The following is a 27,371-nucleotide window of genomic DNA, read 5'->3' as shown; positions in this document are numbered from 1 at the left end:
TAGACACACTTACTCTTTGGAGTCTCCTGGGCTTATCTGTTGCAGTGACCACAGCCCCTCCTAATTCGGCAAAATGCTGGCAAGGAGAATTAGAAGGGCTTTGTTTTTGGAAGAGCTGCTGTAATGTCCAGCCACTTCCCAACGTAAATTTGTCCTGACTGTCACCAGTACCTCTGCTCACCCGACCCTCTGTTTATTTTAAATTGATGCCCCAAATCAGAAAATAGTAGCCATTTTGTTCCTGTTAGTCCCATCTTGCATTGAGATGCATAGGCATTGCCTTTAATTCTCAAATACTTCTAGATATTGTGGTTATCCCCATTTTACAGCGGAGGAAGCAGCTCAGAGAGAGTAAATGGCACAGTACAGCCCACACAGTAAAAACTGTTAGGTTTGAACCCCCCGGGTCTGCCCACCTGAAAACCCTGTGCTCTTTCTAAAATCCGCCGTCTGTCCAGGACTGGCAGCCATGCTCTCTGGCTCTAGCATGACTCCCTGGCTCCCAGGACAGACCTAAGTCAGGTCTTAGACCGTCCCGGTGCTGGCCTTTGTGTGCAATAGCAAACAGCATGGCGTTGGCTGTCTTTCCATCCTCATCGCTAAGTGCTGAGTTTTCAATGTCTTCAACAAATGTTTGTTGAAGAGGGCCATTCCTGAAAGGTGGGTCAAGTCAGGAACCCCAGAAGGTACCATCTCTACGGCATCAGCAGTATGCACGGCAGACCGTCTCCATCTGCCCTGAAAACAGAACGGGTATAGAGAAAAGGTTGAGGCTGGCTTTCATTTAAAACATACTATGTTGCAGACGTCCTCAATGTAGCCATCACTTCCACTTCCTTCTTTTTAAAGTATTTTGGGAATAAGTAGCTCAACTCGATGACATTGAATGTCACCTCCATCCTTCTCAGCCTGCCTCTGGCAGTGGCATCAGTGTACTGGGTGGCCTTAAGGTGGCGGAGCAGAAGGGAGTCAGGAGGGGGCCTGATTCAGCAACTACAGACTGTTTTCAGACCTTGAGTAACTGAATCTTTCCTGTCTTGAATTTTTGGCTGAAGTCTGGGGTGGGCCACTCTTTGGGAACCAGGGCGTCTTGTCTCCCCTTTTGCACTTGAATGTGAATCTGGGGGTCTGTGTCCTTGGAAGGGAGAGGTGGCTGTGAAGAGTCCCTCCAGCCGCTGCCCCTGGCTACCCCCAGTGGACAAGCTTCCTGTCCGTCGGCTTGCTTCTCTGGCAGCAGCTGGTGGGCGTCAGCTTGGGTTCAGTAAAGACCTTCTCAGTTCTGTTTCCTGTGATGTAACAAGTCTCCCTTCTCGCTCTGCTGATCCTCCTGTTTCTCCACACTGGTTGGAACCATGGGGTGGGAGAACTCACCACGGACCCATGGAACCAGCTACTTAGTTTACTCCTCTGCACCAGAGAAAAAGCCAAAGAAAGGTGGCTTCTGTCTTATAGAGGATGTCACAGTCACCTGACCCCCACTGCCTGCCACCTACCTGAGTGACAGAAGGTAGGATCCATCTGCTTGCTCCAATGTGACTGGATCACAAAGAAACAGCTAGCAGATGGGAAATTTATTTTTCAAGACACATATAAACCAGTCATCACAGAGAGGACACTGGTGCTAATTTAGATGCAAATGGGATCACCCAAGTAGAGCTGATTACAGAAGGGTCAGAGTGTCTATATGCTCAATTTCACTCCTACGTATCGAGTTAATGTGCTGCTGCAGTGTGGGCATGATGGCTGGGCTGGTTTTTTTTGTATAGAGTTTTGACTTTGTAGAACTAGAATGTGGCATCCATCTCCTTTTAAAAAGAAAATAGTGGTCCATTTTGTCTGTTTCTCAAAAGCTTGAAATTCTAATAAAGGAGGGCGGAGCTTTTAGGCTAAGATAAAAAGAAGTAGGATGACTATAAATTCAGTTGCCATCCTGCTCAGAAAGCTGGGGTCAACTCTGTGCACTTTGCTGAGCCGTAGGCAGAGCTGGATCGCTGGTGGCAATGGACCCGCACAAGTGATTTGGAGCTGTGTGGAAGTACTGCTTGTCGGATGACGGTGCTTCTCACACTCAGGGCTTTGAACACTGGCATATCACATTTCCTGGGCACACCAGTGAAGCGCCTGCACACAGTGCAATTTGTCTGTATTTCTAACAAAATATATATGCCTAAGTTCCCCAGAACAGTACTCGCACTTACTACATTTTCTATTTGAAAATGGTCTAAACCATTAGTGAACCAGCAAATTGAATTCATTCACCCAGTCTCAAGCTATGTTTTTTAGAAAACACAACTTTAAGGGGCTGGCAGAGGCTGTTGGCATGAAGAAAGAACCAAGCAAGGGCTAAGGGAAGCTGGAGAAAGTGGGTAAAGAAAGATTCGCTTCAGCGAATGGACCAAATGGGACTGACAGTATTAAAACCAAGTCCCCAAGGAAGGCCTCCGTCCTAGCACGTGGGCTGGGGAGCAAGCAAAGGCAGTGCCTAGGCAGCAGGTGTGTTGATTCTTCAGGTCACGGCTGTCTTTATCCTATCAAGGATGATTGTGGGAGTGGGTGGAATTTGAGTTTTCACTATGCTCCTTCATTCATTATGGCCTGCCTTTTAATATGAAATAACATTCTCAAGCTGCAGCGTGTCGTGTATAGACATTGTTAATTTGAGTGACAAGTTAATTTGTATAGCTGGCTAGTTTTGTGTAAGTTGGTAGCTGCCTGCCATCCTGTATAGAACAAGGTAGACACTGACAGTCTTATGAGACAAAAGGTCCTCATGCTACAGCTCGTTGTCCTTCATCATCGACTAGTTAGTTTGCGACTTCTGTGTTTTGTTAATGCTGCTCTGGAATCCTAGCAGAAGGCTCCATTTTGCATTCCTCAGGCTGAGTGTCTTTCCTCTGTGGTTATCGTTAGCTTTCAAGTGATCACACTTAGGCTCTCAGTCTTAGCCTCATTAAGGACGTTGCCTATTTGGGAGGATTAGGAGAAGTTTCTGAGTGTACGATAATGGGGCAGAAAAGCTTTTCTGGGATAAAAGGCTTTGAAGGATACAGTGCGGGCAAGAGGTAGAAGGAGAGGACCACTGGGTTTCCGGGTTGGGGTATTAGTTTAAGGTAAGTGTGACCTCAATCTATAAAGAGTTTGCAACTTGATATTTAATGGGATTGGGTTTTTAATATTTATAACATGTTATGTAAATGCTGTCCCCCAAGTGCTTCCTTAAATCCTCTTAGCTTATTAATGACAGCTTTGATTTCTAAAAAGAAATAAAATCTTTTCATTTATCCAGCCTAAGAGTAGTAAACAATAGCTACTCAACACCCCCCTTTCATGTTGGCCCCCGAGGACGGACTTGGATTCCAGCTAGTTGATTGCTGGGCTTTTTTGAGCTTATTAAGGTCACATGTGACCCAGTGGGGATAGCTGATGTAGCGCTCCTGCGGTAAAGGAGCTTCTGGGAGTCTCGGGACATGTCAGTTCAGCAGTGCTGGTAAAGTTAGAGACTTAGTATCAGAGGAGCTAACTGTCAGCCCGTTTGGAATGATTTCATTTCTCTGCTTTTTTTCTATTTATATTTTTTTGTCTTGATCATTTTGGTTGAGGGTTCCATCAAGCGATCCCAATGTTGCAGTCAAGTAGATGTGAATAGTTGAACTCCGTGTTTGTGGTTGAGCATCATTTCCTGTTTAGCTGTGTTGAATGGCATTAATTATTTTGGAGATCTTCACTAAAAATGTACCTACCCCCAGATGTGGTAGCACACACCTGTGATCTTAATGCTTTGGAGACTGAGGCAGGAGTATTATTAGTTAGAGTTTAGCCTGGCCTACACAGGGAGGCCTGTGTCAAAAGCTAAGGGTCGAGAGTGTAGCACAGTGGATGGGGAGGAGGCTTGAGTAACATTTTATATACAGAGCACATGTGTGCACATGCATGCACACACACACACACACACACACACAGAGAGAGAGAGAGAGAGAGAGAGAGAGAGAGAGAGAGAGAGAGAACAATGAGAAAGGACAGGTGGAAGAGCCTCCAGGACACATGTTGAACAAGGCTTCTTAGGTGTTTGTCTGGTTGGAATTCCTTTGCCTGGGCCGTTTTAGCTGACGCTAGGTATACAGATGTATTCCTTACTTTTCTCATTGCCCTAACCATCCAGCAGGAAGCAACCAGAGGAAAGAAGGGTTTCCTTTGGCTTGTAGTCTAGGAAGGGACAATCCACCATGGTGGGGAAGGGGCGGCAGCAGAGGAATCAGTCACACAGTGTCAGCAGAAAGGACACAGAGAGGGCAGGAGTCAGGGCTGGGTTCATGGTCTCCATCAATGACACCTCCAGTGAGGCGCTGCCTCCTGAGCAGCACTACCAGATAGAGATCAAGTGTCCAACCCATGAGTCTATGAGGGGACTTTACACGTTTTACCACAGTAGGTATATAAAATAGGTATACAGATTATATGTTTATATTAATAAATCATGAACTTATGTAAAACAATTATTTGTAGCACATACAATTTTGCCATTTATTAAGATGAAATCCAAGTTACCTAGTGACAAATGTGCCTATTTATTTTCCCATAAAAAATTAATTCTTGACTGAATATTTAATGCTGTAGGATGTGGAACCTTTTCAGTGGTTTATAATTGATTGATGCTTAGATTTTATAATTGTCAGTTTTGAGACCATCAAGTCACACAAATACCTACTGCGAAGTTAGTAGTACAGTTTAGGGTCATTTCAGAAATTGCTGGAAATCCTGACCTAAGCCTAATTAAAAATTAATTTAACTTTTTTCCCCCGTGAAACTCAAGTTAACAACTCAAACAGCAAGTGTTTACAAGCAAGCATTCTAATGTAATACAATCCAAACATATAGTAATTCCATACTTATGTGCTGAGTATATGGTGGTATATTATGCGGCATGGAGTATATGGGAGAATTAAGTTATGTTTAACTCTGGCAGATATCAATTGCTGGATCTTTGAGGAATAGCTGCCATTCACCTACAAGGAAGTCCTCTGTGTGCACACCTTGGTGTACTGTAGTAGGATGGTTAGGTATGGACCTCAGGACAGCTTTAGACATGTCCCCTGCAAGTCCCACAGAGAGCTACAGAAAGCCCCAGGCTGGAGCAGCTAGCTGCAGAAGCAGGACAGTGGTGAGATGCACTTTTCTCAGTCTGACTTATTTGCCCAGGGTTGATATTCACTGCTTCCGCTTCCTTTACTGTATTTGGGCTACAGAGAGCCCTTTAAAGTGGATGGACGACTTCATGCGGCCTGAATGCTTCTGTGCTCACACTGTTGCTGCCACGCTGGACGAGGGTGCTTGCACTCCAGTGATGTGCCCTGTCACTCAGAACACCATTGTGGGGGTTTCAGTGGGTTCTGAAAGAGTGAATTCATTTGGGCTTTATTACCATAAGGTCCATTATGTATTAGAGTGAAGAAAGGAGACAGCTGATTTTGTGATATTTTACCCACCTGGACTCATCTATCCAGAACACAGCTGAGCACCAAGAACTTATAAAAAGTAATTCAAACCACCAAAATAGATAGCGTCAAGCCTTTATTCACAGATGCAGCCATTCATGGCCTATCTACACCCATCTCGAAGCCCTGGACATCTGGTTTCTAAAGTGATCTGTGGGTTTTTAAAGCTGAAAATTAAAAGGAGAAGAGGAATGTCGTATAAAAAGAATGGCCCTGGTAATGGTACGATTAAAGTGACAGTGAGCACTTGGAAAGGGAGGGAGAAATGGAAAAGAGGAGACACACTCATTCACAGAGCACTGCCATCTGCTTCATTGAGAACCAAGTACATGGGGTGGGGTGGGTGTTTGCAGTGAGTGGTGTTGGAACTCCGGAGCTGGAACTGTGCATTTGGTGACTTCAGTGCATCCAAGGCGGACGTTTCTGTGCCCAGCAGAGACATTAACAGTTTGGTGATAACCTCTAGATAGAAAGATCAGCTGCTACATTCTGCTTCTAGGAGAACAGGGAGCACACAGTAGCTCTTAGAATCAACATGTTTAAGGTCGAGGGGCTGAGGACATGCCTCAGTCAGTGAAGTGCCTCCCACACAAGCCTGAGGACCCAGGTTCAGATCCCTACCATCCATGAAGAAATGCTAGGTAACAGTGTGTTTCTGCAACTCCATGGCGAGGGTAGCAGACACAGGCAGATCCCTGAGGGGCCATTGGCCATACTAGTGGAATGAGTGACCTCCAGGATCGGTAAGATATCCCCTGCCCCGCCAAAAACCCCATAAGGTTTAGAGTGGTCAAGAGATACACCTGACTTTGACCTCTGGCCTCCACTGTAAGCCTCTCCTCCTCAGCTCTGTGAGAAACCTAACTCCAGTCTGAGTCACTGAAAGACTGACTTTTTTTTTTTTTCTGAATAGGAAAAGTATATAGGTAGAAAAAAATCTAAATTTGTGTTATAAAAAAGTCACCATTACTTTATTAAGCAATAAGTTCTTACAGCACTTTATAAATAATGTTTTATGTGTGGTACTCATTTATAAAAATATCGGCTTGCTGCTTTCCAGAAACACATCTGAGAGAACATCTGTAGCACTCCATGTCTGCACCTCTCTTCTGCAATTTATTACATGATCATTTAATTTGCTATAGCTCAATTTCCTGAACATAAAGCATGTTCTCAAGTTTACTGCTCCTTGTATGTGGAGGATCCCAGTAAATGTTTATTGAATGACTAATAATGAGACAAATTATACCAAACTTTCTAATTATTCCTTTATTAAGCATATAAATACTTTTCATAATCTTTCATCCCATTTTGAGTATGCACTAAAACTTTTATAGGGTTTAAACTGCATTTGACTGGAACTGTCAGAGCATGTGGGTGCCTTCGCTGTCTTTGCGTTTCCCCACTGAGCTACAGGGCAGGTGTTGTGTGCACTGGACATGTTGTCGGCTTCAGCTAAGCGCTCAAGGTTTTCATGGCGGTGTCCCTGTGTTGAGGGGGGGGGTTGTTGGGGTGAGTCTCTGGCAGGCTCGGGAAGGTGACTTTCTGTGCTCACTGCCATTGGTTCCAGGTGACGGTGGAGGAGGTCATGACCACAACTGCATACCTGGACCTTTTCCTGCGAAGCATCTCTGAACCAGCACTTCTGGAGATCTTCCTCCGCTTCATCCTCCTGCACCAACATGAAAATGTCCACATTCTGGACACTCTCACCAGCCGGATCAACACCCCTTTTCGGGTAAGGAGAGCTTCCGAGGAAGGATGCATTCAACTCAGATTCCACAAAGGAATTGTTGGGGGAATGAAATTATGAATATTTCCCTCCATCCCTCCCCGCTTTTCCACTTTGCTGCAGCTGTTGTCCTCTTTCTCTTTGAGTAGAGATAATTTGATAACTCTTTTCCCCTGTCAGGTGTCCCTTTGTTAGGGAGGTGGCACTGAGCCCCCCCCACCCCAATTTTCTCAATTTGTCTGTGTTGATGCTTCCTTCTGTGGGACTGGCAAAGTGCACTTCCGAAGGAACAAAATTCTGAGAACATAAAGACTTAGGCGCAGCGAAAGCCAAGGAACTGGAGTAACCAGGCCTGAGGTAGCAAATCTCTGTCCATGCTGTTTTGGAGTGAAAGTCTGGGAAACTGTGGGGTCAGGTTTTCATTTGGAGCCCCCCTCAACTTGGAAGAGTCATTAAGTAGTAAGAGTGTCACCCAATGCAGCCCCTCCTCAAAGACTGTATCTGTTTAATGTCAGCAACTGTTTTAAAAGCGAAAGATAAAAATCTAACAGTCTATCTTTGAGTTTATAGTGTATGTGTGTTACATGTTTAAAAATAGCACAGAGAGGAGAGGAGAGAACAGAACTATATAGGACTACTGTTTCTGTATTTTGTTTGAATTAACTTAGTTTAAATCCAAAGTAGAGTCTGATAAGTTTATTGAAAGAACAAAAGCAACTACTAAGGAAAAAATATATTATATTGTATGTATTATATTATATGTATTCATAGCCAGGAGGCAGGCACGGTAGCACAGGTCTGTAAACTAGCACTTAGGAGGCTGAGGCAGAAAGTTTGGAAACCTGTGGCTAGCTTGGGATACATAGCAGGGCCCTGTCTCAATTAAATAAATAAATAAATAAATAAATAAATAAATAAATAAATAAATAAATAAAAACTGTGAATAAAATTAAGAAAATTTGTGGTGATATTTTATTTGTATGTTAATAAATAAAGTTTGCCTGGAGATCAGAGGGTATAGCTAACCATAAACAAAAGTCAGGCAGTGGTAGCACACACCCTTAATCCAATCACATGGCAAGCAGAGTCTCTGTGTGTTCAAGGACACACTAGGGAACAACCAAGTGTGGTGACACACGCCTTTAATCCCAGTACCAACCATAGAGACCTGGAGGTCTGTACAGACAGGCAGTAACAAGGAAGTGAGGTAGCTGGGCTAACAGCCAATGAGAAGGCAGAACAGCAAGGCAATAAAAGTGCAGGTTAGACAGGAAGAAGCTCTCTTGGGAAGCTACGGTGGCGTGGTGAGCTAAGGCTAGCTGGTGGCTCTCACTATTTCTCTGATCTCTACGGCTTTCACCCCTGTATTTGGCTCTGTGTTTCTTATTTAATAATACTGTTTAGAAATTCATCTACAGAAATTTAAGTGGTATACTAGGAAAAAAAAAAATCTCATTTAACATTTCACCTGTTAGGAGCAAGGTCCACATTCAGCCTTCTCCAAGGCAGACCACAAGCCAAATCAACAACAAGGCTCAATGGATGTAAAAGGATTGAAATTGTGTATATTGTCTGATTACAGTGAGTTTAAATTAAAAACATCATTGACAGAAATTTGAGAAATCCACAGGTAGGTAGATATATATACATACTGTAAACAATATACTCATAAATACCTAGAAGATCAAGAAATTACAAGGGAAAGGATAAGTTATTTTGAGATGTTACCACATGGATGAACCTTGAAGATATAGCACTAAGTATCAAAAAGATATTATAGCCAGTAACAAAAGCATGAACTCTTTGATTGTATTTGTCTGAGGTAGATAGAAAAACAATAATCAAGCTTACAAGAACAGAGGACAATGATGGTTTTTAGACACAGCAGACCATGAATAGTGGGGGACTTCCTTAAGCTGAGCCAGGTTATCTATGAGCTCTGAGCTAAAACCTAACAGTGGAGAAAGCATTCCCTTAAGAAAGGGGTAAGGTAAGAGTGTGCTTGTTAATTATTTAAGCAGTGCTTCTGTTTATATAATTAAGCAAATAAAGACCCAGATAATTAAAGCTGCCTGCTTTTTAGATGGCATGATCTTATATGCAAAAAAAAAAAACCCACAAAAAACAAAACCCTAAGGGCTATGAGGTCGGCGAGGCTGCAAAAATACAATTGCATGTACAAAATCAGCTTTATTGTTAGACAAAGTGAGTGTCTTAACGCTGCTTTTCCTCTTGCTAGGATAAACTTTTCTGACAGAGACAGCTCCTTAAAGGAGGCAGTGTTTGCTTTATGTCAGAGGAGAGTTCTTCGTGGTAGGGACCTCAAGGCAGCGGGAGCTGAAATGGCCGGTCACATCACATGGTCAGGGACACAGAAGGATGACTGTGTGCATGTTGGGGCTAGCTTCACTTTCGTGTGGCCCACAATTAAAATGGGCTTTCCAACATCAATCAAGGTTGCTAAGATAATCCCCCACAGGCATGCCCAGAGGTCGACCTCCCAGGTGATTTTAGGGTCTGTCACATTGGCAATAACACTAACCTTCACAGCGAGCAATCTAAAAATCAGATTAAGATATCAGTCATATTTACAACAAAAATAACACACACATACACATATATATGAAAAGCATTTCTATGTTCATAGGTTAGAAGACTTATTCCTACCTCACACGATAAACAAACGTTAACTCAAAATGAATCAAGGACTTAAAGTTTAAAGAAAATGAGAAAAACCTTTGTAGTCTTGGCAATTGTTTCTAAGATATGACACCAAAAACATGAGCAACAAAAAAAATATTAGACAAACTGGGCATATTCAACATGAAGAGCTTTAGTGTTTTAAGGATCTAAGAAATGAAAACCAAGTTTTGTGGGTAGTGTTTTCCTGTGAGCCTAGCATTCTGGAAACTGAGACAGGAGTTTCACAAGTTGGAATCTAGTCTAGGTTACATAGCCAAGACCCTATGTCAAAAATAAATATAAATTAAGGCCTAGTGAGATGCCTCAGTGGGTAAAGGCTCTCTCTGTGCAGAGCTGGTGACCTGAGTGCAATCCACGGAACTCACATTAAGTTGGAATGAGAGGACCGACTCTCAAGCTATCCTGTGACCTCCACACATGCACAGGGATATGTGTGAGCACACACATCATGTACACATATATGATAATAGTTTCAAAGAATAAAGAAGTAACACAATTTTTTAACTTACTTATTTATTTGGTTTTTCGAGACAGGGTTTCTCTGTGTAGTCCCAGCTTTCCTGGAACTCGCTCTGTAGACCAGGCTAGTCTTGAACTCAGAGATCTGCCTGCCTCTGCCTCTGCCTCTGCCTCTGCCTCCCGAGTGCTGGGATTAAGGCATGTGCCACTGCCCAGCAGTAAACAAAATTTTTAAAAATTGAAAAGGCAGTTCACAGAATGGTTGGAAATGTTTAGATCATTTAAAATACTTGTACGTAGACTAAAAGACTCTTACAACTCAGTAAAAGAAACGCACCTTGCCAAGCACCTTGCCAGTGATTGGCAGGGGTTGCCACGGCAATAGATAAGCAGGATATCTATTTGAGAAAAGGAAGTGTTGGGTGGATGTATTGTGAGAGAGAACAGAAAGGTTCAGAGGAGGCAGGAAAGACGTTCTAGGTAAGGGTGTAGCATGTGCCGTGACTTGGAATGGGACAGTGTGTTGCTTCTGACTAACTACAGGCCTGTCACCATCCTGAGCAAAGGCGTGTTTGGAGCCAGTCAAATCCAGCTATGTCTTTACAATACTATTGTTGGTTTTAAGTTTATCCTGGCTGGAAGCCAAACTAGCATTTACTCTCCTCTCCAAAGAATGGGAGGCTGAATCACTTAAATGGCCTGGGAGATTGAGAGCAGCTTGGGACCCAGAAGCTACCGTGACTTTTGTAATTGGGTGTCTCCCCTGCTTGGTAGTTCATCATTCCTTTGTAGAAATTAGAGGTTGAAAGAATTCATGTGTTTGTTAAAAATTTCATTATTCTTTTTGAGTGAACTCCTTAAGGAGGCAAATCCTCACACTTGGAGCAAGCACTATAGGAAATGGAACCAAAGAGAAAAATTTGCCCCAACACCAAGAGAGAAACTGAGGCTTAAGCTGCACATTCTAAAGAGAGCTGGCCAGGTTTTGAGTGCTCTCCCGTGGGCCCTCTCTTGTAAATAACCAAGTGTCACATTTGAAGACAACTTAGAAAAACAAATTGTCCGAAGAGGAGGTAAGAAGTCCATATGTATGTCAGGAGTTGAAGGGGCACATTTGTATTATCTGGCTGGGTCTTTGATTCACAATATGAGCATGAGTATTTCCCAGGCAGCCGTTAGGTTTCTAGCCAACTCTTCCCCTGGGGGAACTGGTATTCGGAATACATTTTTCCTGGCAGCAATGTGCATTTTATGAAAACTGCTAGGGATGGAGAGGCCATTTTGTTATGTAATTCTGATTTATTTGTCACCTGCCTGGGGTGGAGTTATCAGCCTGACATCTGAAGCCGCGCTGTGTTTATTGGTCCCCCAGCTCTGTGTGGTGTCCCTGGCGCTGTTCAGAACTCTCATCGGTTTACACTGTGAAGATGTGATGTTACAACTAGTTTTAAGGTGAGCTTCCATTGTTTGTCCTCGTTAAAGAAGTTTCCTCTGCAGTGTTAATGTTTTGCTTTACTTTGATGATGTAAATGAAGTCAGGACAGTGCCTCTAAGGAAGAAAATTATTAAGAGAGCCAATTTAATTTTTTTTGGTGTTATCTCCTAAAGTTAATATTGTTTCATTATGAAAAGTTTTTTAGTGTGTTATGAATGTGTTCCTGGAAACAATAATGAGAATGTTGGAAAATTGTGCAAGTATTAAAGCTCTTTGGGCTCATGGCTGAACTTTGGTCTCCTGGGCCACTCATTGTTGTTAGCTCTCTTAAGGGACCCTTGTTATTGAAAACAACTCTTTTTTCAAATATAAAACACTTGGATATAGTTTTCAGCCTTTTCTTCAGTAACATTACACTGTGACTGTCCAGGCTGTGAGCTTCGGTTGTGAGGACAGCATGAAGCAGATAGATGTCAGGGCTCAGCACAAGATGGCAGAGCCATCCTCCAGGAAAGTGGGGAAGCTCTGAGGATGCTGCTGTTGGAGGGTGGGAGTCTGAGTGCTCTTCAGATGGTCTGAGTCTGGTGATTGGGCAGCAGGTTCAGCCGCCCCCAGTTCTGCCTTATCCCCCTCTCCGCCTGCCGTGGGAACCCCTGCTTCCGTGAAGGAAAGTGACTGTTCCTTGGGAACATGCGGTTCTGTCCGGAATCCTCCTGCAGCACTCCAGAAGCACCAGGCTAGTCCCAGTCATTGTCTTTCCTCCTCTGTGCTGAACCCAACCCCTAAATCCTGAATGCACTCCTCCAGTGAGACCCACGCTAACACAAGCTTCAGGGTGTGTAAAGGGGGCCCACAGAACTAAGATCCCTGCGGGAAAGCCCATGCCCCTCTCCTCTGTAACCACCATGGACAAGGCAGGGACAGGCCAGGACTGTAAATTAACTTCCTGTAGAGATGTGTTGGTTCTATCATCTTCTCTCAAGTGGGCTGGTGTCTAGACACAGAGCTCCGCTTTCTGGAGGGTGGGGATGGAAGAGGGGAAAGCTTTGGGAGCAGAAGCAGGTGGGCCTGGCCTGAGGAGCTGGGCTCTAAGAGGGCGTGGCCAGCAGGTGAAGTGTCAGAGGATCAGCCTGTGCGCTGGTGAGTGCACTTCTCCTTCCTTAGTGGAAAATAGGGAGCAGCGGAAGGAAGGGCAGGGCGAGAGGGAGGCCTGGGCTTCCCCTGTCTACCTCTGGTGTAGACATGACTGGGGTAGTATCGGGGACTATGGGAGTCCAGCCCCTCGACAGTCCCCTCCCAGGGTCCGGGAAGAATCTACAACCAGCTGATAATTAATCTTTGATGAGAAGAAATGAATCTATGTACACGAAACTCCTTAGTTCATACGCTTTATTATTATTCTGTGATAGTTCTCTCTCTACACAGCTTCTATTCTGCTCTCATGCCTAGCTCCTTCCTTGCCTGATTTCTCTATATTTATCTACTGTCCCCTCTAGGTTCTATCTTAATTCCTTCATCTAGTTCTGTCCCTTCTAGGTTCTCATCTCTCTAGTTCTTTCCCCTATCAGCTCCTCTCCCGTCTCCTTCTCTCTCATCTGGCTCTTCCTCATCTTGTTTTTCCCCATCTGGCTCTTCCTCATCTTCCATCTCATTCCTCTTGTCCTCTCTTCTAGCCCTTCAATCTAGTTCTTCCCCATCTCAGTTCGTTCCTCTCAAGTTCTTACCCATCTAGTTCTTCCATTCTCTTTTCTCTCCTCTGTCCTCTGCTTTACAGTTATATATCTCCCCAAAATCACAATCCTCCCCTCCACCTAGGACACTCAGCCTGAACTTCCTCAGGCAGTGATTGTCTGCTATCAGGATCAAATGGAGGGTTGATAAGAATTACAAAGAGGGGCACTAGTTGTTAATTACCATTTGGGACCCAAAGGGGAAGTGACTAATGAATTAACTAAAGGCTAAATATGGGTAATATCTAAGAAGAGGGATCTTATGTGCACAACTATAATCTTAAATGTGTTTGGTAAAGGATGTTAAAAATCTATAAGTTGCTAGGTCAATGGGAGAAAATAAAACTGTCTTCTTTTTTCCTGTGGCTCCTATCTGTCCAAGCTGTCTGCCGTTTTTTTCTGTAGGGTGGGGGAAAGTGTGCTCAGTCTTTAGGCAACCTGTGTACAGGTAGATGCCTCTGGTGATAGTTAAAGGGAGATCTGGAACTGGAGGTAAGATTTGGGAAAGGAGGAAGTTAAGCTTAATTAGCACATCCACCAGGCCTTCTCAAACAGATAGCCTGGATGCTTAAGTCTGTTCTTAGAGAGTACAGAGGTATCTCTGATAAGGTACTTCCTCTGTCTGGGGATGCACCTGGCCGGATGCTGCCAATGATGATAATAACAGGGAGGCTTGAACTGGGAGTTCTGGCTGAGCATAGCTGTTAGCGCAGAAGTTTATCTAAATATTCCTAGAAGTGGTTAGGTAAGTAGTTAGAGGTCTATAAAGTTAGTAAGGCTGTAAGAAAGGAGGGGTCTGAGCTAAATTGTGTAAAGCTATTACTTAATGTCTACCTGACCTAGGCGGTGTCCCCTTGTGGAATTTACCTTAAGTCAGGAGACTCGCCTGTGGGTTGTTATCACTGTTAGTCCTCGGAAATTGGGTGACCACCTGGGTGATGTCTCCTTTAGTCCTTGAAAGTGGCTAGGGGAGATATCTGATTCCAGAGAAAGCCTTTCCTGAGGCTATTCTCCAAATGCCTGGAATGTGTATGTCTAGAGAGTGATCAGTCCACATTGTTAGCCCTTCTTAGGGAAAAATCAATTGGGAAAACTATGAAGACACACATGATTTTCATAACTGAATACAGCTGATATATAACAAGCCAAGTAACACCAAAAACTCCTTGGGATTTGGCTTCCTCTGGAGGAATTCCCTGATTCCTCCAGGTAGTGACTTTGCCATAACCAGATGAGTTCTTATGATAGATTCCTGCGGCCCACAGCAGGGTAGGAGTTACTGAAGAGGGGCGGGGAACACAGCTCATGTGATAAGGGCCTGTCATGCAAACGTGAGGACCTGAATTTGATCCCCAGAACCCACTTTAAAAATAACCGGTGTGGTAGTGTATGCTTGTAATCCCAGTGTCAGGGAGGCAGAGACAGGATCTCTGGAGTTCCCTGGCCAGCCAGCCTGGAGTAATAGTCGAGTTCCAGGCCAATGTGAGAGCTTGTCTCAAAATAAACAAGGTAAAGGTAGATGGTGTCTGAGGAATGATACATGAAGTTGACCTCTGACCTCCATATATATATATATATTATTGAGGTGAATCCAGGATCACTGAGATGATAGGTAGCTCTAGAAAAGCCAGGGGATGTGAAAGTTCTGTTCTGGGAACGGTCATTGCACAGGACTGGTCAGAAAGGCAAATTCCCCCAGGACCTGGTAAATCAGAAACCCTAGAGTGGTGTCTGTGAACTGTGTCTTAACAAACACTGTGGAGGGTCCTGGTGTACCACCAGAGTTGGAGTGTCACTGGCTGGAGGGATGCTGGGTGTGAGTATAGCGTCCTACAAAAAGGGGGAATTAAAACCGAGTCTGGAAAAACTTGGTGGCACACTCTGGAGGGCCTCACAGATTGTTGCTTTATGGGAGACTATCATTTATAAGATTTTTAAGTAAAACAGTGTTTTTGAACTTTCAGGGTTTAAATCAGGTCATCAGTAACTAATCTCAAGGCATTAGCAGAGAACAAATCCGATCATAAAAACTCAGCTGGTAGTCTGTTTTAAAAGGATTACTTCAGCTCCCCAGCAAGTCTCTACCGACAGACAGAATGCATTAGCAGGGCCTGAATGAAATCCAGCAGAACAACTTGGCAAAGCATTTTTTATTGCTCAGAAGCAGGCTTTTACTCAAGGTGGGCAAAGCCTTGATTGCATTTGAATGTTAAATTCCTAAATGCTGCATCGTTGATGGCAGAGAAAACAGCTGTGTTTGCAGGGTCCCTGAAATGGCAGTGTCCCTGGTCAGGTCTGAGATCCATCACTTCCCCACTGTGGGTCACCAAGGTCTGGCGAGACTAGAGTGACAGGTTTGCTTGCTGGACATCTGATGACCTTTACAAGATGAGCTCTAATCACGTTTTGCTCAGAATATTCAAATCTGTCCTCAGCAATGGTGTTAAACATGATTGCATCTGAGAGCCAGACCTGGACCTTATGACGACGAGAAGTGTACACATGTCCAAGTCAGATCTAGTCAGTTCTGTGATGTCCCAGAAGGTGCCTGAAGGGCATGATGCTATTACAAGTTCTAAATGGAAGAAGTTCTGAAGGCCGGGCCTGAGGTTAGAGACAGACCTGGCCCAGGGTTCTTTGGCTAGCTATTTTTCCTATGGTGGATGGGAGCTAATGCAATACCACAATTGCTCTTTCCTGAGCACTTCCTCTATTTCCAACTCTCCCTGGAATACCAGAGGACCTGAGAGGCCTGGGCAGGAGACCTCTGGCTCCCGCCCCTCCCTCTAAGCCTGCAGATGTACTTGTCTCACTTCTGGAACATGCTGCCTCATAGCATTGTTGAGAGGACCAATTGTGGTGACATCCATGAAAGCATTTCGAAATAATGCAGGGTATTATATACACTTAAGGGAGGGAGCTTTCTAGAAAATGTATTTTAAACTCCTAAGAATAATGTCTTTCTGATTTAGAATCCATGCCTGAACCAAGGACAACAACAAACTTGATTCTTCTCATCACTTAAACTTTGTTGGAAAGAGGATACAAATAGATCCTAATCTCCCTTTCATTTTTGCCTGCTGTGCAGTCATCTGTGTGTGATGAGCTTGGAGGTCTGAGGGCCCATGCAGCAGCACAGGCTGTGAGCATCCTCCTGGTGAAGGTGTTCTGTCCATCTGTCTATCTGTTCTGTATCTATCTGTTGTAACTCAAGCACTCTTAAATATTGACACTTCAAAGTAGTATTCTGTTCATCACCGTTGGAGTTTCTCCTTTGGCAAAGGGTCAGGAGGGCCAACTGAAACGGGATTCCCAGAGAGGGGGAGGCCAGTGAGCAGAAAACCCAGGAGAAACTGCCCACGTGCGGCTGTGAGAGGCCAAGGGCAGGCAGGGACTACTGACAGGTAGTGATGCGGCAAACCCCTCTGCTCCAGGAACTCCCCAGTTCCCGTGAAAATCAATTGCTGTACCTTAGCTGCCATTCCTGAATGTTCTCCTTAGGGTGTTTTTGTTTTTTAATCGCGTTTGTGAACCCCATTGCCTGTTGTGTCCAGACAGGAGCAGTTTTGCTTGAAGCGAGGCTGTGTGCACATTTCAGGAACACTTCTGTCTGGCAAAGGAGTTGGGGATCAGTGACAGAGGTGGACAGCCAGCCCAGGGAGAGGTGGAGAGGAGAAACATGGCCGGACTTTGAAGCTCACTGATGGCACTTGTAGTTTTCTGTCTGGGGTCCAGGCTCCAGTTCATCATTGCTGCCATCCATTTGGTGTCTCCTTGTCAGTACAGCACTGAATAGTGTGTGCTCTTTGTCCCCACTGGTTCGTCACTGACCACTCTGAGTGGTGGCTTACTTTTTAAAAATGTGTCAAGAACATCATATATGTATACAATGTATTTTGGTCATATTTACCCGACTCCTCCTCCCATTCCACCTATGTCTTCCAAACTTCATGTCATTTTTTTTTTTTTTTTTTTTTAAAGGATTCAACTGTTTTGTGCGATGTTTTTTTTTGTTTTGTTTTTAATTTTTTTAATTTATTTATTTATTTATTATGAACACAGAAGAGGGTGCCAGATCTCATTACAGATGGTTGTGAGCCACCATGTGGGTGCTGGGAATTGAACTCAGGACCTCTGGAAGAGCAGTCGTTGCTCTTAACCTCTGAGCCATCTCTCCAGGCCCTCATGTCATTTTTTTTGATGACTTAAATGATATAGGCATCATTGAAAGGTTTTAGAGAGTTGGGAAAGTGAGTGTGTGTAAGTGTAACATGGACAGCACTGTTTATTCCGGGTATATTGGAAAATGACTTAATCTTGACATTTGAAGACCATATTTCTTAGTCTGTGAGCTACACGTGGTGGTGTTGACCTGTAATCCCAGTACTCGGGAAGCTGAAGCAGGGGAATGGCGAGTTTGAGGCCAGACTGGGCTACATAGTGATTTGAGGAACATTGCATTTCAGTCAATAAACACACACGCAGATCTCTAATTATTACTCCCTGGATTTAAGTAAAATCTCCAAACAAAATTACATAGCATGTAGTCAAAAGATGGCTTCATAAAAAAATGTCTGTACTAAATGCTCACATTATTTTTCTGTTACCAACAACCACATTATCTTGGTATTTATCATTTGGGAAGCTGTTAGCATTTATTCTGTTCCCCACCATTCTCTCAAAAAGATGGAAGGACACAGGGCTAGAGTATGGTGTGTGTGCTTACAAACTTGATTTAAAAAGCCAACAGAGCAGCAGTGCTGGGAACCCTTGGGGGGGTCGTTCACTGGGGTGCCCGTCCCCATTTCTGTCCCAGAGAACCTCTGCTTTAACCAACAGGCATCTCCCTCCATTTATGTAAGAGGACATTCTTAGCTTGTGCTGAGAACAGGTTTTTTTTTTTTTTTTTGGTTTTTCGAGACAGGGTTTCTCTGTGTAGCTTTGCACCTTTCCTGGAACTCACTTGGTAGCCCAGGCTGGCCTTGAACTCACAGAGATCCGCCTGGCTCTGCCTCCCAAGTGCTGGGATTAAAGGCGTGCGCCACCACCGCCCGGCTGAGAACAGGTATTTTTAAAGTCGCACATTGTCAACTCTGTCTTCTAAAATAATTTCAAGCTATCTACTGGGTGGTATTTGATAAATAGCTTTATTGGCTTTGATCCAGTGCTCCATTTTTTTAAATACTTCAAACAAAGAGTAGAAGCATGTGTATCAGTTTAAGTCATGAAACACGATTGGTTTGAGCTGCAAACAGGCATCGAGTTCGTGCAGTCCATGGAAACACTGAAGCTGTTGATCCTATGAATAGTTAATGATCCGCCTGTGGGTACAGTAAGTCCCATGCAACCTGCATTGTCGTAGACCTTTCCAGCCTGGAATAGAAGAGTTCCCGTCAGTGCTATGGGCTTCCTTGCCTTGCCTTCGTCCTTGTCATCTCCTGTCAGACCTTAGCCCTCTGGGAAGCAGCAGCCATCACCTCCCCAAGCCAGAGCTCTTATGTACATTCATGAACATGTCTTTCTCCTGCCGTTTTCATGTGGTGTCTGCCCTTGCTCTGGCCCCTTTTTAAGGAGTTGTTTCACTTCCATTATGTCCTGGCCCCTGGCTGCCTGTGCTTGCCTTCCACCCAGCTGCCCCCAGTTGCCCCCATCCTCAACTGCCCTGAGGTGCTGGGCAGCTGGATTCGCTGTGATGCTCTCTGAGTTCCAGCTGGCCTGTGTTCAGACAGAGGTGGGGAATGCCTCTCTCCCCTTGTCCCCCGGATTACTAAGGCGTCTCAGTTCACAGGGCCCTTAGGAAAAGGGGTGTCTATTTTCTGCCTGTGCCGTCCATTCTTGCTCCTGTACAGTTCAGACCCAGGTCTCCAAGGTGTCTGGACAGACCTGTCTCCTTCCCTGTGCTTCCCTCCCACTCTGCTCTTCTCTGTTCTTGTTGCTTTCAAGAAACAGCTGAGATGTGGATGCCACCACACCAGAGTTGACTGATGGGTGAATCGGGCTCTTAGAAACAGCAGTGTGTGTGCCCATGAGGGTGGAGGGAGCGAGGAAAGACAAGACCCTATTACCTAGCTACACTAGGAATTTAAAGGACTCAAGAAATGGCTTGATTTGGGGAGAGCGGCAAGTTTGCGTTTCATACCCGGAGAGTGCTCTTGAAGTGACCACTTCGAATGGATCAAGGGCATTGAATGTTTCTCTCCTTGACTCAAGCTCCTTGCAGCAGATGGACTGTTAGAACAAACAAGTTTCTTCATCCGGATCAACGGGAGATGTGGGGACCGGTCCATGATTATAAGCCCCTAGACATACCCTGTGGGCTGTGCTTCTCATCTCTTTCAGGGGATCCTTAATCACAGCTTGTTTCCCTCTGTGCTGCCTCTTTCCCAGGAGCTGAAATGGGAAGTCAGAAACATTCTGGCTTACCCAAAGCTTGTGGTTGCTCAGATGGGGGCTTAGGCTACTGTGAAATTGTCTCTGGCCTCAGGTCCTTCAACCCACTTGGTCCATCCTTGTTGAACTGACTGGTGCGGTGTTTGCCTTCAGAATGGGCAGCCACTCAGCCCACCCATTCTGCCCACAGAGCTCGGTGGTGCGCTCAGGTGTGTCTGAAACAGATGATGGGATCTTCTCTTCTCCGGGTTCACGTTAACACGAAGATGCTTTCAATCACCAGCCGGCCTGCGCGGCGGGGTCCAGGGCTCCCCAGTGAACTGTTGGGCATCATTTTCCCTCCTGTCCCAGAGAACAGAAGAAGCCGTGGAGGGGTTGGCCACCTTCACTCAGTGCCTGTCCTGGGCCAGAGTTTTAGGAATCCAAAGACAAAACTATTGAAGCAGTCCTTGCTCTGGTAGCACGCATGTGGAGGAGGTAGATTAGAAATATTCACGATGCGAGATTAATAATGCTTCCACGTACACGCAGTGGAAGGAGAGGAGGGCTGCTGTGCCTTGGAGAAAGGAGCTGGGAAGCCTCCCCAGAGAATGTGGTGCTTCCACGACAAGGAGCTGTCAGGCAGAGAAGGGGGAAGAAGTCTCACTCCGGATGGGGTCAGCGGTGGGTTGAAAGGCGTAGGGTAAAGAGGGACATGAGATGGTCTTGGAGAGGGCGAGAAATGTGCTGAAGAGAACAGTTCTGTCAGAAGGAAGAAGCCCTTGGCAGACTTCTAAGCAAGGGAGCGAATAACCAGTGTGCCAGTGTGCCAGGTGTCCTGACTGGGGGGAGGTGAGTCTGCCCACTCATGACTGGGTCTAATTGTATTTTACGGCGTCGTTCGTGATAGGGTTTTAGGGCATTGCAGAGGCATTGAATGCTGGCTCTTTGTCATTCCAGGTATCTGATCCCCTGCAATCACATGATGCTGAGTCAAAGGTGGGCCGTGAAGGAAGGAGACTGCTACTCCGTGTCCGCGGCCAAGCTGCTTGCCTTGACGCCCGTCTGCTGTACCAGTGGCATCACCCTGACCCTTGGGACCCAGGAAAGGGATTACATCCTCTGGTCAAAGTGCATGCATGCTGGTTCAGGTGGGGGCATGCTAGTGTGGTCTTTAACCCCGATGCCGACTCCCTCTCTCGGCCTGGGTAGACAAGATGACCGCAGGGTGGAGGAGGGGCTGGAGCTTTTTCTGCTGCAGGAGGAGTTGTGTAGAGCCTGCAGCTAGTGTTCTCCAAAGCACCTGCCTTCACCTAGTCATTTTCACAGAGTTTTGTTTTATATGTCCCTTTCAGTGGTGTCTTCCGAGTCCAACTGTGAAGATGTGCATTAACACGACTTCTAAAACAAAATGAGTTACAGGTGTTCGGTCTATAACCAAGACAGGCCTGCTTTTTAATTTCCAAAACTCAAAATTCAGATTAAAAATGACTTTCCAAAACTTGTCAGCTACTTTCTCTGTGCAATCACATTTAAGGATGTGAAGAAAGTAGCGCATTTGCAGATGAGGAAACAGACTTGGGCGGGGCGGTGGTGGCGCACGCCTTTAATCCCAGCACTCGGGAGGCAGAGACAGGTGGATCTCTGAGAGTTTGAGGCCAGCCTGGTCTACAGAGTGAGCTCCAGGAAAGGCACAAAAGCTACGCAGAGAAACCCTGTCTCGAAAAACCAAAAAAAAAAAAAAAAAAAAGAAGAAAGAAAGAAAGAAACAGACTTGGGGGGGGGGATTGACTTGGTCATGGTTATGTCACGGGTAACTTCTCTGATTCCCATACTCCATGTTTGTTCCATATTCTGCATCTGGAGTTACCACAGATGTGTGTCCTGCCGGGGACACATCACTAGCTGGCAGGATTCCTGTGCAGTGGTGAACAGCTAGGATTCTGATCTTGGCTTTCTCACCTTTTAGAGAAAATTTCTTAATCATTAAAAAAACCTTTCCCCTTTCTGTGAATTAGTACCTTCCCCAAAGGACTGCTACAAAGGATAGGTGAGTTCAGGCACAAGAGCTCTTAGGAGGCTTGCCCGGCACGTAGCCACTGCTCAGGAAATATTTCTAGGAGTAGTTTGATGTCTTTTTCTGTCAAGTGTATAAGAGAAGCAGCACTAGCCTCTGTCAGTAGAATGGTAAACAATGAGGTGGGTGTCTGTTTTACTGGGCTTTGTATATACTTCTAAAGGCTCAAGCCTGATCCATTACAAAGGGGCACAGAGCTCACAAAGATGTGGCTGGAGTGTGGAGAGGGTCCAGAGGAGGCCAGCACTCGAATCATCCATGGCCCTGCCACAGCTAGGGCCGGATGTTCTATCTGTGCGCAAGTGGGGAAAACCGAGTCTATCATATAGGATCGTTAACTCCCATGCCAGTGATAAAGCACGTACAGTACTGTAGATACTTAAGGAATGGTGGACAGCATGTTTCCCTCCAAGTCTGAGTTTTTTCTAGACATTTCATTTTCGAGGAAATTACAAATGTAAATACAGGCGTTTTCACAACTAGTTCAGTTCTGATGCTGGAACTTATAACATGAAGTCAGTCACTTTTAAACACATGACACCTTCTCAGGTTGAAATGACTGTTGTGATTGACGGTGACTTGGCTTCAGGAGACCATCTGATGTGCATCAGCATCCTGATTATTGTCCACAAGGTGCAATGTGTTAATTGCCTTTTCTAGAAACCCAGGATTTTTCTACTGGAAAACCTGGTTCTCAAACTCATGAGTCATTAGCCTTCCATTTATCAAAATACTTTAAAATTATTACATCCTGTGGCAAGCACCACATTAGGAGCACTGCCTGTCATCCCCTTGTCCTGGAGAGTGGCCCTCATCAGCTCTTGTTTCTCTGATGACTGACGTTGTCACCAAAGAAGTCAGGATCCCCTCCATTCGGGTCCCTCATCTTGTTAATAAATGACTTTAGAAATGGACTCCAAAGGAAACTCAAAGACAATTTTTTTAGAATTTGAGAGAGAAACACATGGACAGGCAACTGTAAGTCTTGGAGATGAGGAAGAGAGAGGCCATGCCCTTTCAGTTAGAGTCCCAGAAAGCAGGGAGACCCTGCAGTCAATGAGCACCAGCTACAAGCAGTGTACAGCACAGGGTGGGGTGTGGGTGGGGTCTTTAGAGGAAGAGTGAGGGCGTGTGTAGGTTTCTGGCCAGTATCTAAAAGGAAAAGGGAAAAGAAGGGAACTTAGTTTTCTGAGTAATTCAGAAAATCTGGTTGGCTCCATAGCAAAGGCTCAATAAGAGGCTGCATGAGGGAGGGGTTTCTGGGAGGGGTGAGTGCATTATCTCTTTAAGAGCATAGTTATTCTTCCCATCTTCTTAGCATATCTTCAGGTGAACCAGCTTTCCTGTGGGGTGGACTCAAGGCCAGGTGATTGACAGGCCCAGCTAGATTAACTCTTAATGGAGGAAACAGTAGTATGTAAAGCTCTGATTTCATGTTTCCTCCTGGGGCCGGAGGCATTGAATTTTTTTTGAACAGGAGGCCTGAGGAGTGAACAAGCGGGCACTTACCTTTCTGGTGTTGCCAGGAGATGGGAGGTGGACTCCAAAGCTGACCTTGAAGGAGGGGACCATCCTCATGGGCTTCTCCGGCTGTCTAGTCACCTCACAGCATTACCCAACAGTTTCTGTAGCCCGCACCTGGCCATTTGGGTTTTATCTCTTCTTGAGGGTGGAGTGTCTGTCACTGCCTTTCCCTCTTAATTCAGCGTTTATTATCAGAAATAATGTAACTAGCCATTGCTGACCTAAACTGATAGCAAGTCCCCGACTCATCCCCACCTCTCTTCCTGATGGCTGTTTGTTCCTGCCCAGGACCCGAGGAACAGCCGCTGCCAGAAGCGCCCTGCCCATCTCCTCCACCCGCCCCTCCTTCCCCTCCTGGCCCAGCAGCCTGCATTGTGGAGTATGGGAAGACCCTGGACATCAGCTACCTGCAGTATCTGTGGGAGGCCCACGCCAACATTCTCCACTGCATGAGGGACTGCAGGGTGTGGTCAGCCCTCTATGATGGGGACTCACCTGACCCCGAGACCTTTCTGCAGAGTCTGCCAGAGGAGAGCCGAGAAAGTTCAGGCCCGCCGGAGGCTAGACTCTCTCAGCAGCACACCAGGACAGCAGGCCAGACGAAGGACAAGAACCAGTCAGAGCTGGAATGGGATGACAGCTATGACACTGGCATCTCATCTGGAGCTGATGTGAGCTCTCCTGGGCCCTACGACGACGTGGAGACTCCAGCCCCACCGGCACCCGTTGACCCCCCCAAACACATCCAAGAGATGAAGAAGAACGCCATCCTCCTCTTCAAAGGGTCCTACATAGAAGAGTCAGACTTCCAGGATGACGTGATGGTATATAGGCTGTGTGCTGAGAAGGACTCTGAGGACGCCAGGGAGCCACAGGGAGACGTGGCTGACCCACCAGCTGAGGCCCAGCCCCAGGACCAGCCTGAAGCCCAGAGTCCCCCCATGAGCAACGGACCTCTCTTTAGCCCTGATCCTGAGGCAGAGGCACGACCCAGCAGGGAGAGTTCAGACCTGTGTCAGAACACGTTCTCAGAAGCCAAGCAAGAGAGTGAGCCTGATGCAGCCTTGGAATCAAACCCGGGGTTGACAGCCCCTGCATTTGAGGTGGACGTCCAGTCAGACCTGCCCGTTGCCAACTCAGAGAGTGAAGATTTTATTGCACAGTACGACCAAATCATCCAAGAGCTGGATTCTGGCACCGAGGGCTTGATGGACCAGAGCATCCCTTCCTCTGACCCCCCGCTTCTTACAAACCAGGAAGAGAGGCGAGAAGAAGGCAGAGGAGAAGAGGAGGATGACTTCGACTCCCTCATGGCAGAAGCTCCTGCTGTGGAGACTGTGCCGTCCCCATTTGGTGTCAGAGAGGACGCGGCCTTCACCAGTCACCATCCCGTGAGGACTCAAAGCACCCCGTTCACAGGTGACAACCTTAAGCTGCTTTGTGGTTTCCACTTGTGCTGTGGTAAGAGGGGAGTGAGAACCGTGAGAGTAAGGTGTGTCCGTTTACCTGACAGGAGTGAAATACCTTTTTTTAAAAAAAAAATTTAATTTATTTATTTATTTATTTATTTGGGTTTTCCAAGACAGGGTTTCTCTGTGTAGCTTTGCGTCTTTCCTGGAACTCACTCTATAGACCAGGCTGACCTTGAACTCACAGAGATCCGCCTGCCTCTGCCTCCCGAGTGCTGAGATTAAAGGCCTGAGCCACCACCGCCCGGGCAGGAGTGAAATATCTTCGCAGGGAGCGAAGGGGCAGTCTTGGTTTCCATCTACTGTGATGGACGTGTTTGGTTGGCAAGTCAAGCTTTACGTTGTCTTCTGTCTTATCTTCTCCCCATGTTCCTGATAAAGTCATAGGTCTGACTGGACCACACAAGAATCGAGTCGCTTTCTTAAAGCTGCATTTCCTTGAATCTAATTTATTTTTCTCCTTAGCACTTATTCATATGTGTATTGTTAAAACAAATATATTTTGCTGTTAGAGGGTGTGCTCCATGATGGTGACACGTTTGTTCTATGCTCTGTCCCCAGAGGCCAAGAAGTGGCATCATGCTTGAAACACTTGCAGGATGACAGTTGGGTGAGAAGAAGGCCACTGCCATTAGTTGGGCTTTTGCCCTAAAGGAAAGACTTAACACCTCAAAAAGACTAGATCCACATATACGAACCACTTTCCCAAATGTATGTGTTCCAGTGAGGACACTGCCAGCAACAGGGGCAATCTGTGTAAGGCACAGAGGGCTAAGACGGGGTCTAAAATGAGCGCGTCAGCCGAGGAAGTATGATAGAAACCATCAGGAACTGTTAAGCAGCAAAGTCTGAATCTACACACACAGAGGGAATTCCCACACCCAAGCACTCAGTGTGCCCAGGGAAGGCTGGATGACGTTTGATAGCAAACAGAAGTACTGGAAGAAGCTCTTGACACAGAGGGACAGACAATGGCCTTGGAGTCACCCTCAGGGTGTATTCTGGCTCTTAACACTTACCAGGCATGGGGCTTTGGTATGCTCATGCCGCCACAGCCCCTGTGAGGACAGACTGAGGTAGAAAGGGCACTGCTATTGTTCTCACTAGTGACCCTCTCAGAATCAGTTGAGAATTGTTCTTCCTGGGGAGCAGCTTGACGAGGAAGAACATCGTCCCCACCTTCCAGGATCCCCATAGACAGATGAAAAAAAAAAAAAAAAAAGATTGCCTTCTAGCCCAGTCACAGAGATCTGCTATGATTTCAAGGGGGCTCCCCACCCTTCTCCCCCAATATTTATTCATTTATTTACTGATGCCTGAAGATGTATTTAAACAGGGAGAAAGCTTTTAATTCCACAATTATCAGGCTTGAGCTTCTAGCTGAGATAGCATTTCAGTGTGAACAAGTTTTAATTAAAATTGAGCCAGTTAGTCAATCATAAGTTAAAAGGATTAGATCATCTTAGGTTTCCAGTTAATGGGGACAGAGTTGGGGAGCCAAGTGAGGGAAGAGGTCCCACGTCAGGTGCCTGTCCTTTTGACACACCCAACAGGAAGAAGTTCCAACCATGTCCTGCAGCCTTATTGTGGGACATCAGGTCTAAGTCCTGGCTAAAGAAGGCTGCCATTTTAGGGTGCCAGCTTTCTGACAAAGTAGTTCCATCCCTGGGAAGTATGTAAACTGGGGGAAGAAGTACAGCTTAGGGGAAAGCATAGAAAACAACACCATATCACTAACATCCGTGGTGTGTGTGTCTTCACCCGTGAGCTGGTAAAATGTGGGTTCCTTGGTGCACATGGCTCACTGTACTGAAGATCTTGCCTTTCTCCTTCCCCTTCCTCTTTTTGGAACTTGTACACGGTGTCAGAAAACATCTTTCCATGTGTGAGTTCTGTTGTTTCCAAACTTCCAAGTATGGGCTGAGGTGGTAGCTCACCTTCCCTTTCTCCACACCATCACCAGGGGTCAACAGCAGAAATTAATTCTGTTGAGGTGAATTTGCTTCGTAGAAAAATCATAGCATTCCACTTTTTAAATTTCATTTATTTATAAATATGACAATTTTTATTGATCCTATGATATTCTATGTATAGGATCTAAAGACACAAAATTAAAAGAATATACAATCATTCACAGAGACACCAACAAAGAATTTTGTTTTCAGTGCAAAATAGTTGGAAATGGGATGTGTTCCAGGCGGGAAGGGAGCCCAGTGGAGGGGGGGTGAGTGCCACACAACAGGGGCTCTGGTGGTGAGTGGGAGAGGGAGGCAGGGTTATTAAATGTCTGTTTGCCCTAGACAGGGCACTAAGAGCAGACAAGAAACCGGTCTATCCAAATTAGAGGGTTGGACAACAGAGTTTGTTGGGGCTCCGTCCAT

The 27,371-nt window shown here is 45.6% G+C and overlaps 1 protein-coding gene across 10 annotated transcripts in view; it reads left to right on the top strand.

Annotated features, from left to right (window-relative positions):
• Fhip1a (FHF complex subunit HOOK interacting protein 1A) overlaps window positions 1–27,371 on the top strand; it is a 236,394-nt gene that overhangs the window by 192,738 nt on the left and 16,285 nt on the right. For all 10 annotated transcript variants that reach the window (XM_076574338.1, XM_042279223.2, XM_076574340.1 and 7 more), the window contains 4 exons: window positions 7,063–7,230; window positions 11,759–11,838; window positions 20,881–21,071; window positions 23,810–24,940. In XM_076574338.1, the coding sequence (XP_076430453.1) occupies window positions 7,063–7,230; window positions 11,759–11,838; window positions 20,881–21,071; window positions 23,810–24,940 (1,570 nt within the window). The remainder of the gene's footprint in view (window positions 1–7,062; window positions 7,231–11,758; window positions 11,839–20,880; window positions 21,072–23,809; window positions 24,941–27,371) is intronic.

This window comes from Peromyscus maniculatus, chromosome 6 (assembly GCF_049852395.1).
Source record: "Peromyscus maniculatus bairdii isolate BWxNUB_F1_BW_parent chromosome 6, HU_Pman_BW_mat_3.1, whole genome shotgun sequence".
In the NCBI taxonomy this organism is placed as follows: Eukaryota; Metazoa; Chordata; class Mammalia; order Rodentia; family Cricetidae; genus Peromyscus; species Peromyscus maniculatus.
The sequence above is the reverse complement of the archived record's forward strand: the minus strand, read 5'-3'. Positions and strand labels throughout refer to the sequence as shown.